Raw genomic sequence first — 12,493 nt, 5'->3', positions numbered from 1 at the left:
AATTGATTAGGACTACAGAGTTTTTGTTAAGTTTTAATCAGTGAGATTCAGTCTTGCTAAGAAATAAAGCTGGTGAAATGAATGTATTGTCTTGTGTGTCATAATTTAGAATATGAAGATCTCATTATTAGATCTGAAGTTTAGGTCTAGGAAATGAATAGTGTCAGTATTAGAAAATGAATCAGTGAACACAAAATGTGGATGAAAAGCATTTTAACAGTCCAGAATCCTGGGACAGACCGATGTCTGGCCAAAACAAGAATATCATTGACAAAACAGGCATATCATTTTATGGCAGAAATGTAAATATAGTCTTTTCCAATTTAGTCACAATTATATCGGCAAAAGCCAGCCCAGGTGGTGATGCCATAGATAAATAACCTGATGCGTGGTTTTCAATTCTATCTTTATTAAAAGAAGCAGGAAGACATCAACAAATAAAATTATTGTAAGTTATCATTTAGCTGCATAAAACTGGAATCCAAAGGCCAGCAAAGACCTAATATAGGTAATGGATAAATAATACAGTTGTTTTAGCTGTTTCAGTTATTATACTATAAACTAGTAGTCATCATTTTCTGAGAGGAAGAGTCTTTGACTGAGGAGTTATTATTGGATCGGGATGCACAGGTCAAAGCTATGGACCACAGGACCACAAATACACCTGAGAGGAGAAAAGAAAAGCTGTCAATTCCAGCAAACATATAAACACAGAACACTTTATATGTGAGCATCCTGCACATACTGACCCTGCAAGGAGTTGAGTATAGTGAAGATGTATATCCCAGCAAGGGACATGAAGGTGGTGCTGGCTAACCCCCAAGGTAACCCCAGCACACAGCTGAGGCCCAGCACTGTGGCACAATCCTTCCACAGTCTGCTCCATTTCTTTCTGTTCATCTTGTTCCAGCCACCGTCACCTATCTTACGCCCCCACAGCTTGAACACCACCAGTCCCAACATGCAGGAATTATATAGTATCACCAGGCATGGAAAGGCCACAGTAGTGATGTAGCTGACCAAAAGCCTCTGTGGGAACTCGCTGCTCATCCAGCACCTGCAGGGTATTTTAAAAAAGAAGAATCAGAGAGACAATTAAAAAATAACCTGCATGAGGACAGTGAATAAATAGCAAAGTTGAAATCACAATGTGCACTTGCTAAGAATTCAAATCCATTATGTGATGCATATTGAAAATTGTCACAATGAATCTTGATTTCTTACATCTGCACTGTTGAATTGGAATTGTTAGCATCAGTCAGTTTCAGACTGTATTTCCCATAAACACCTGAAATCCCACAAGCCACTGCAATCAGTGTAGGAAGACCTGCATAAAGACATGAAAGACAGAGTTCACTCCAACAAGCCCTGACTGTATGGTTATCTGCGGTGGTGCAAATGAATTCCTTTACATTAAGATTTTGAATTAAAGTCATTGTCTAAATAACATAGAGAAGAATCTTTTCCAGTTCAAGGTACTCAAAGGACCTTTGGTTACATTTTACTATACAGTGACTGAGACCAACAAAAAGTCAACCGTTAATATTCAAACATTTCCTTCCTTGTTTTGAAACTTGCATTCATTACATCTGCTGCAGACTTCTTTTACTCTTATTGCATTGCTATTTCTTTTGGTGCAGCTGCCTGCAGCAGCCAACGGAAATGTATATCACAGTCATTAACCTGCAGACTTACTATTTGTTAAAAGGGATGTGTGCTGTGTAAAGTTTGACACAGTGCTCCACTAGACCGTTAATAATGTAGGAGCCACCTTAAAGCAGTTATTATCAATAGTTTTATATTAATAATGGATCTACCAGTATGTGGATGAGTACTAGTATGGAATGAGTACTAGTATGTGAAAGGTGTTGCTTGAGGAGGATTTTCACCTGACTCTGCAATTTAGCATCTTTCAGCTCTTTGTTTTGGTTTTACAGCTTGCAACTTACTATTTTGGTTCATTACATTCATTAGTGTCATTTTCAGCTGCAATAAGCTGTTTTCAGTGAAAAAAGCTCTAATAAACCCACTGTACGCTACCTGCTCAGACAAAGTTGAGGATTAGCTGGTGAGCATTTAGTAGCCAAAGAGACAGATTTTTTTTTCCCCAGGAGTTTGCAACAAACAACAACAGAGTTAAAAGGAGAGAGAATATTGGATTTACATTTATCAGGTGGACAGAAATATCTCTCTTAATGAATGCTAATGTTGCTTAGTATCTGCTGAATGTGTAAATAAGCAACAGTTTGCTAACAAGATTGTTATATCAACTTGTCAGGGGAAAACATGTTAGTTTACACAGCTTGTTTCCACTGTGGCCAAAAAAAAAAATTATTGCAGGTTTAAGCCCCCCAATATTTCAGCTGATATTGTATATAGAACCAACTGACACAAAAGGAATATAGGGGCATTCAGGGCCTGGGGTAGTTCAGTTGGTAATCCTGCCCTCATCGTGATACTACTTGTGTGCATGCTACAAGACACCATATGTTTCATATTTCTGCAGTGGTGGTTGTTTTTCACCAATGTCGTCACAGTATTATAATATATAATTCTAATAAATAATTAGAACTGAAAAAACAAACATTCATACATCAGTCTTATTCAGGCAATATTAATTTGGCTATTTGTCTGACTTATCAACAGTACATCAGAAGACAACACCTTCATACACCTTAAAAAACTGACTTGTTGGAACGAAGTACTGTCCAACCCAAGCTCCACTCACCCCATCCCACCAAGCTGAGTTTGAGCAGGTATCTCCTGACGTAGATGTTAAAGACTTGGACGAGGAGAAGGTAGAGGTGGAATCCCTCCAGAGCCGTCCAGCTGATGGTGGCCAGCAGGGACCAGTGTAAAAAGAAACCGAGAGCTTCGCAAACCCAGTCTTCGTCATCAAGCAGCCGCACCCAAAAGCTGCACAGCAGGAAGCTGAGGTGCAGGCAGAGCAGCGCACCTGTTAGCTGCATATGCAAACCAATGGCCTTCTCTGGACGCTGCCGTCTGTAAGGAAACAGAATACACCATATAATGAGTACATTTTTGTATTGCCTGCTCAGCACATACTACATCTGGCTATTTCTGACCTGAATTCTATCTTTTACCGATTTCATCATCACACTGTAAATAACAATTCCACTTAAATCACATCCTCTTGAGTCCTGAATGCCATCCTTTATGTCCAGCTGAAACACAATTTAATTTCATATATTGATCACTTTACCACGCTAAACTGGTAAAGACATCAATCAATCAAACACCTTAGCCACTGATGTAGTACTTTTTTGTTTACTCTGTGCAGGCTGGGTGGCTACCACACTAATTTGAGACTGAGTAGAGAGTCTGCTGTATTTGATCTTGATGGCTTACTTCATTACTGTATGACAATGAGGGGCTGCACCCCACAGCAGCGTCACTGCATTGATTATTAAAATCTCTGACACACTGACAGGATCAGTCAGGATCTAATGTTAAATAATGTTCTGTGTTCTTCTACACATCCTCAAGGTCAGCTGTTACACACAAAGTCCAGGTTTATACTGTTTGGATTTAAGCAGCCATCCTCCTGATAAATCCTGAGCTCCATTATGTCGAGCAGCGCAGCAAAACTAAAAAACTGTAGTTATCATCTTGACAGGACTATCCAGAAAAAAAAGGATTAAACGTTTAGCTTCTAAAATACTTTTTTAGTCAGACAAGTGAAAAACAAGTTATTTTCTGGTTTTGGTTTAATTTGTATTACAACTGCTGATTTAAAGAGGGAAACAGATTAGGGGAACTTGAAAAATGGGAAGTAGATTTTTTTTTTTTTAATTCTCACTAAAACGGAAATATAAAATAATCAATTTCTTTATCCTCTTATCAAACAAGTTTAACACAGCATTGGACGGAGGGTACATGGACCTGGAGGCAGCAATGCAATTCTCCTGCCAAGTCTGCTGGGAAATAGACGACGTCAGTTGAGTAAGGGGTCTTTCAACATGGCCCAGGATGCATTGCGACCTGGCATAAACATGCATCATCTCAGAAACCACTGGTGAGGGGATATTTCACTTTGAATCATGACAAAGTGTCAAAACTCCTGCACAGTGGTTGAAAAGAAAACCACACACTAGCAAAGCAAATGAGTTTGTATTTCTCCACAGTTGATAACAGATGAGGCATGCAAGATAAAGCATCCTGTCTATGTGTCACTGGGTAAAGAGGGCTGGAACAGGATGCTTCTTTGGGCTGTCTGTAAATAAACATGCTCGGGTATCATTAAGATCTATAGTAACGCAAACATATCACACATTTTTTTTTTGTTTTGAACCTGCATCTTGAGTTCAATCACTGACCTTGTTTGACCTACATGACCTTATGACAAACTTCTGTGACCTCGGAGTGCAAAGATGCATGCCTTCCTTTGCAGAACTGAAGTCTTAGAAAAATGCATACTACCAACACTTTCTTCAATGCCCCATTACTAATTTTTCACATATTAGTAGATGCACATGTAATCACGTCTGCAGGTGAAGCAGGATATGTCTGTGTATTTGTTGCACATGCTCTCTCTTTTTGGTTTGTTCTTGTTTACTGAGGTGAGTCACTCTCACCCACCTTGCACGAAAAGGCATGTGAAAACTGTACACGCAGAGAACAACACTATAAAAGAATCAACCTGTTTTGTGCATAAAAGAGCCTTTGACCCACATAACTTTTGGGCACAACACTCAAGCAGCCGAGAGTGACTAAATTAGTCATGAGTCAAAATATAAGAACAGAATCTCATCTAAAAAATTCTGCCATGTGTCTAGAAGAAAACACTGTTGTTCTGTGAAGAAAATCCAAGAACACACATTTACCATGCATATATTGCTTCAGTCCCTTGACAAAAAGGACTTAAGAAAGATTATTATCATTATCAAAATGTTCAGTTAAAGTCAAACAAAAAACTCACTGTAGACATATATAGATGATCAAGCTGATGGCTGTGAAGAAGACGGAGAGGGTTGATCCAATGTAGGTGATATAGTTAAGGTTCTCAGCATTTCTTTTATCCACTGATACTTTGGGGTTCTGGAAGAGGACAAGATACAATAAAAAATATTCAAACTGTATTTAAAGCTCAGAAGGCAGACAGAGCTTTCTTTAGTATAATGTACTAGTTGATTCAGGTTTACTAGTACTTAAAGTATAGCTTTGCTCTGTGCCTCTGTGACAATGTCGTTCCCCAGTTACGTACCCAAGTGACAATAAAGTACCTTCAAACAGTGATAGCCTGTAGTCTTTCAGCTAGAATGAGAAAATCTGTGTGGCTGAATTAGCTATTTTCTAAGTTCCGCTCCCCTCAGTTACTGTTACTACGCTTGTTGAGCTTTACTTCTCACACAGTACATAATGCACTTTACCATGATAACAGTAGCTGATTTACTACTCAAATTTTTTTTGTAATTTTTTGACTCATTGATTTCAGACAGAGGTTGACAAAAGCAGGCTTCTCATTTCTAGCCAGCAACCGTTCATTTGGTCGTCTGTAATGTCAACTTTCTCTGCCAGATTTGATCAGCTGTAGCTAGATAATTAGGCTAACATTAACTAGCTCCATGAGTTAGTCAAGAAAAATGTTTAATATTTCCAGCTGCCTCATTTTAAAATTATAATCTCATAGGCTACTTGATACCTACATGATAATGTGCTAAAAAAAAAAAAGCTAACACGTCTCAGGCAAAATGTCTGTTCCCTCCAGCTGAGTAGTTAGCTAACCCTTTGGAAAGTCTAAAGAAGACTCCACCCTCCCTATTTAAAAGCAGAGTGCTGCTCTTGCTACAGCTCCATTCACATCATTCCCACTTGTTGAGAAAATACAAAGCTTGACAGGCCTGCTGTGCCTTCATGGTTGCCAGGCTATGACTGAACAATTGCTGTTTGGGGGAAGGGTTTAGCCAACGGTCAATTGGTACAAACTTCTACCCCAAACTACCAGAAAAAACTTTGTGGAGCTGCGAATCCACTCTCATGTGGACCCATAGTCCTTTATTATAGCAGACATTTATAGCGGGAAAAACACAGGTGTTATTAATAACATTAATGATGGCTCTGTTCAATTCAAGTGTCCCAGTTAGCCAAGACAGTGTGGCAGTGAGCCAGAATGCACAATACCAAGACCCTGAAACTGAAGCAGCCACGTGGAATTCAGCCATTATAATATTAGATTATTCACACCTGTACTTTTCCTCCTGTGACATACTGCATGATGTGAACATGTTAAGTTCACAGTTTTTTAAGTCTGTGTTCAGTCAAGTGTCCATATGGACACTGACAGTTTTTCCTTGCTATAATCATTCCTCCTGTTCATACTGGCTATGAGAAGATCCCCTTCAAATGTGCTTTCAATGTAAGTGATGGAGGCCAAAATCCACACAGTCATTTTGTGCAAAAATGCATTTAAAAGTTTATCTGGCTTATATGAGGCTTCATCAGTCTGAGTTAGTCATATCAAGTGGATATCTGCCTGTCTTTTTAGCATCAGATTCCCTCTTTGTGTTTCCTTGGACAGTGTTTCACTGTTAAACAGCAGAAGTATAGTAACAAACAGAGGAAAGTCAGCACTAAAAAGACTGTAACATTGACATATCTACTTGATTTGACTCATTTGGGTGGCAGAAGCTTCATATTAGCTTTAGATAAACCTTTAAATACATTTATGCACAGGATAAGGCTTGTGGATTTTGCCCCCCATCACTTACATTGTAAGTGCATTATAAAGGGATCTTCTACTGGCCAGTATTAACAGGAGGAATGATTATGGCAAGAAAAATGTATTAAAATGTGTGAATGTGTGAGAAAATGACTGAAAAAAGAACAAATACTTAGAGGAAATAGTCTGTACAAAGATGCTTTTACCACAAGCACAGCAAAGAAGCTCAGGTGGTAACAGCTACAAATGAAATGAGTTCCATTGTCTTTGGTATCACTGACTTTACTCCAGTGACCTGAAAACACACAGACACATATAAAAGAGTTAATTTTTTTATTTGAGAGAAAAATTGAGGTGAAACTCACTGTAGACTGATCTGCTGTATGTAACCCACCTGTTCCATCACCCAGCTCTGACTCCTCCCAAAACACACAAGTCCCATTTTCCACCTGAAACATATATTACAAAAACATAAGAGGAAAGCAGATTGTGACACTTTTGTAATGCTAGCACAACTGGTTTAGTCATTTTACCTCTTTGTTGTGTTTGAAGATTAATTTGATGGGTTGTGGGAGGTTTCTGACTGGGGAGTTCCCTGCCTTCACTACCAGCACTGACTCCCCCATAACAGTGTCTTGCCTGTGGACAGGAGGGCTGGGTCTGAGTACTCTCCCCCGTCCTTTTGGCAGCGGGGAACTCAGCTGCAACAATGGACAAAAGTTCCAGTAGCGATACATGACATGAGGGCTTGGATGAAGTTAATTTGAAATGTAGAAGAATTGCAACAACATGAGCTACAGTATCAACCTTTCCTCAGTTTTATTTGTACACAACAGCTGACTTTGGTTATACAGAGTTTTTGGAAATCAGTGCAAATCAGCATGAAAAGAAAATGCAACCAACTTAAAGTGGAAGCTAACATTAGGCTCCACTTCCTTATCTATTCTCCTGAAAAAAAAAACTTCCTAATTCACCTGCCTCTCTGTATCTACATGTCCATTGTGATTAGTATTGAATAATACAGGCAACCGAGGAGTAACTAAAGAAGTCTCCTGTTGCTCAAAGTTTGCATGTTCAGCTACTGACCTTGAAATAAGTGCTGCTGAGCACAGTGATCACCAGCTGTACCTCCTCCTCAGGATCATCTCCTCTGCATGTCTGTAGAGCTGAGGATGGGATGTGAACCCTGTGTTCAGTAGTAGGACTCTCCTCAGCCTAAAAAAACACAAGTACACACAAAAACATCACAAACACCAAGGAAAACATATATGTAAAAGTTCTATTTGTAAGAATCAGAAATTCCAATCAGAAATTGGTGACACCAGTAGCTGTTGAGTGAGCTGCAGTCTACATCCTGCTACTCTCGCTTGCGTGCTCGCTTCTCATAATAACATAAAAGATCTCTAATGTTGTGTTTTGCACTGTGTTTCAGCAAAGCATCTCTCACTCCCAGTCAATCAGTTTTGTTGTGAAATGTGTGCTTATTATCACCTTCGGACTATCAACAGAAAAAACTAAAGAGGTAGCTCCGGAGTGGGCGACTTGTCATTGCAGGGATGTTTAGTTGTGAAATGTATAGTGGTTGACGGAGGCAGTTATCCGTGTCATTAGCTGGAGAGCTAATATCTGCAAGGTGTTTCTACTCAGTTTGTTGTGTTGTATTGTTGTGTCGTTATGCTGGTTGTTTGTTGACGTCAGCGAGAGAGAGACAAGGCTTTTTGTGGTCACATAGAAACCAGTCCACAGGCTGTGACATGCATCCGAGAAAGACAGGGAAGGTCTCATTTTTTATGTAACATTACAGCCTGTTCACTCATTGGCAATAAAAATGATGAATACATGTACTTGTAACTTGTTGAGGATGATTTTAATTGTTCTGGTTTTTTGTACGTTCCAAGAAAGACATCCTGAACTCGTATGTATGATGTGGAATATGTAAAATTATTATTATTCTCTGTCTTTAATCACTCTTGATGAACAACACAAAAACATTTTTTTCTCCTGTTTTGCTCATTTGTTGGTGAATTCCATATAAAACTTCATATAGTTTTACCTCTAAGAACCAAGACAGAAGCTGCAGGGTCTGTTACCCCAAATTTTGACCTCACCTCTTGAGACGAGTTCACCCTCTGTTGAATGAAGTTTAGCATACCACGGCCTCTTATCGTACATTTTCGAATTTTGTGGTCATAACACCTACCAACACAGACACATTTCAGCATTTCAGCAAACCAAGCAAAGTTATACAGAAAGATAACTACATGAATCAATTATTTCTATGAGAAAACTTTTAGATTAACAACTACTGGTCCTGCTGAGTAAAAACATTGCAGATTTGTGACATTAATTTAAGGATTATCATACGCAGTCATTTATGGGTTGAGAAAAAGCTCAAAACCTTGATATTCACAGAGTCATGTATATGATATACGGTATGTTATAATTCATTTGCTCAGTCGCTTTTTTATGTCCTTTTTTACTTTCAGGTTGTCTTTCACAATCATATCAAAGCTACTCCAGCATTCATTAGACATCAGGGAACATTGGTGTAGTAGATAGATGTATATTGCCCTTAAAAGGAGGAGTGTAAGATCTACAGCATGAGCTTAGTATCCACTGAATGAGTTACCTGGTCCAGGAGACAGTTTGGCCACACTCATGGAAGACATTTTCACAGCCTGTCAAAGTGACAGAGAAAGAAAGTCAAATAGTTAAAGATAGTACAGTGTATGGATGGATACACACTGGATACAAGATTGACAGTATAAGATAAAACATGCTAATGACAGATCTCACTCCAGAATAAGAACATGAGAGAAACTGTCCACCACTTACTCGGGGAACCTTGATATATATATATTAACAGTTCAAGTGGTGCTCACCTCACAAGCACACAACCATTAACACAAAATAAACATGTGGAAAAACTCACCACCAGCTTGAGTCGTAGAAACCCAGACGAGCGAGACGAGACAAAGAGTCATCCACATCCTCTCTCACTGTTCCTCAAACACACGTATGGTCTATCAGTTCAACACACTGCACTGTTCTGCTTGTTTGAGGTTGTTTGAGTCACATCGGCATACATCACATGTTGGTGGCAGAGTGAGGGTTGACAGGAAGTGATCCATATCAGATATGTTTTCAAACGAAGTACAATGACATAAGGATTTTTACAGAGAGCTAGTGAAGTTGAGTTTTAAAAGAAATCTAATGAACATATTTATCTGCTCATGAGAGAATGACTTATATTTATATGAATCACTGAGCCAAGCTAAAATGTTATTTATTAGTTATATCATTTACAATAGACAATATCACATACATGTTTGTAGTTGTTCATAGAAACAAATGATGGGAATATTTTATAATGATTTTTCACTCTAGGCACTGCCTAGAATGAAGGGGAAGTTTCTCAAATGTGACACTTTTCCAATACGCAAGCAGAAAGAAGTCAAGTCATAGTGGTCAACAATACAGACACTTACTGTTAGCGGGGGAAGTGAAAGAGACAGACCTGCATCACTTAATGTGTTCCAAAGGTGGCAGCTCACATGAAAAAATGAAATTGGCTTTGGCAAAACTAGACACTCTCCTATAATGCTTTATTTTATTCATAAACACATGCAATATTCAAGGTTTGTGAGGGAAAAAACTTTAATGAAAATTGATTTAAAGGCCAGGCTCACAACTTTTCAAATTTCTCTTAAAACCACAGTCAGGAGCCCAAATGAACATTGAAATAGGTTTTTCTAGTCATAATCATTCCTCCTGTTCATACTGACCATCAGAAGATCTCTTCATAATGCACTTACAATGTAAATGACGAAGGCTAAAATCCACAGTCCTCCTTCTGTTCAACAATGTATTTAAAAGTTTATCTGATGCTAATATGAAGCTTCAGTCATCCAAATGAGTCAAATCAATTAGATATTGTTAAGTGTCAGTCTTTTTAGTGCCAAAGCCCCTCTTTTTGTTACTTAGCAGGGAAACACTGTCCGAAGAATCACAAAGAGGGAATTTGATGCTAAAAAGACTGTAAATGTGGCAGATATTCACTTGATATGACTAACTCAGACTGCTGAAGCCTCATATAAACTTCAGATGAACTTTTGCACAAAATGACTGTGTGGACACACTGTGGATTTTGGCTCCCATCACCTATATTGAAAGCACACACACTGTTCATATGGACACATAACTGTTGTTTTAAGACACATTTGAGAAATTAGGAACCTGTCTAAACAAAGATTTATGTTTCTGTAAAGAAAATTGCTTTGTAACTTAATTTACAGTAAGGCTACTATGAGCAGGGTTATTAGGAGACTTACATGTTGCTATAGTTACATGATGGGGGATTATCAGGGGAAGTTTGATTACATCTGGGCTTTATCATATGGACTAATGTCAGGAAAGGGTTGGGGTTCTAATCAGATTTGATTCCTGAAGTCATCCTGTCCTTCATATCTCTCTTCCCTTGCTTGAAGAAGATGAAGAAACCTTGACGAAGAAACACATGTTACAACATCTTGGGTGGAGTTACAAGCTGGTGAAAGAGAACCTGAACAGACACACGTGACAAAAAACTGCCAACAGAGAGACACACAATATGGGGTAGTTCATATATCCTGAGCCCAGCAAGGCCAGGCCTCAGGTGGTCCCCATGAGGCAGGTAAGACCCAGCACAGTGAGGCCACTAAATGTAATCATATTCATAATTTCATACGTGTTTAGCAAAATCAACACAGTTCTTTAATCAGCACGAGTATTTTCTTTGTGTGTGTTGCCAAAAAATAAAAACAATTAGCACAATGTTACCAGATAAGATTTTGGTAGCACTTCACGTAAAGCCCCCCCGTTTAGCATTTATCATGTGTATTATCACTCACTATCTGTTTAAACACCGCCTCCACTTATGTGAGCCCACAGGAGATGTTTACAGCCATTGCGTCAATTCTCATGCAAAAACATCCTGCTGAAGGCTTCCAGGAACCAGCTTTCAAATGAAAAAAAAATCAAAAAGCATTTTGAGCAGCAAATTATCTCTCATCTCATTACTTTCAATTGGATGTTTTGTATTATTTATTGGTTGTATCTGTTTTAAATGTTTAGAGGCCTCAGTGTCAATATGATGCTACATTCAGTAATATTTTGATGATATGAATTATTTTAAAATCAGTTTCTTGTGAATTCCCCTAACTTTACTCTTTGAAGAAAATTCATTCATTTACCAAGAAAAGAATCCATAAGCACCACTGGAGCATTATAAAGTCTTTATATAAACCTTTATTCATAAAGCAATTTTCAAAATTAAAATCCACAAATATAACATCAAATCAAAGTGAGAACTTAAAGGTAACAAGAGACGTCGACTGGACCAGAATAAAATTACTAAAACAGATTCCAGTAATATAAGATTAAAGAAAAACCAGGATGAGATCTCAGAAAAAAAAGATTGTTTTAATAAGAGATGCAAAGGTTCTGTGGTTTTATGCTATTTAATACATCTGGAGTTCTGTACACATCTGCAGCATGATAATAAGCTAAGAGGCTGTTGCAATAATCAGAGCATGAGTAAATAAACACATGTAAGAAGGTACTGTCTCTCTACACATGTCATATACATCTTGAAATGCCCATGTGGCTTAATGTATGTAGGCCAAACAAAGCGCCATCTCAAACTAAGAGTTGCTGAACATAAGAAATGGTAATATGGATTATGCCATTGCTAGACACCACAAGGAGAAAAACCATGGGTCAGCTACGTCCCTCAAATTTATCGGCATTGAAAGAGTGCGACGCAATCCAAGAGGT

The 12,493-nt window shown here is 38.4% G+C and overlaps 1 protein-coding gene across 1 annotated transcript; it reads right to left on the bottom strand.

The window, feature by feature from the left end:
* Positions 1-227: 227 nt before the first annotated feature.
* LOC121901813 (adhesion G-protein coupled receptor G1-like) lies at positions 228-9,771 on the bottom strand. The gene is given in 12 exon segments (XM_042418818.1): positions 228-664; positions 750-1,057; positions 1,225-1,327; positions 2,729-3,003; positions 4,940-5,058; positions 6,886-6,974; positions 7,074-7,128; positions 7,213-7,380; positions 7,766-7,894; positions 8,788-8,875; positions 9,309-9,357; positions 9,612-9,771. Coding segments are annotated over 12 exon segments (1,563 nt in total). The 5' UTR covers positions 9,670-9,771; the 3' UTR covers positions 228-542.
* Between the last annotated feature and the right edge of the window lie 2,722 nt (positions 9,772-12,493).

This window comes from Thunnus maccoyii, chromosome 1 (genome assembly GCF_910596095.1).
Source record: "Thunnus maccoyii chromosome 1, fThuMac1.1, whole genome shotgun sequence".
Classification (NCBI taxonomy): domain Eukaryota; kingdom Metazoa; phylum Chordata; class Actinopteri; order Scombriformes; family Scombridae; genus Thunnus; species Thunnus maccoyii.
Note: the sequence above shows the minus strand (reverse complement) of the source record. Positions and strands in the feature narration are given on the sequence as shown.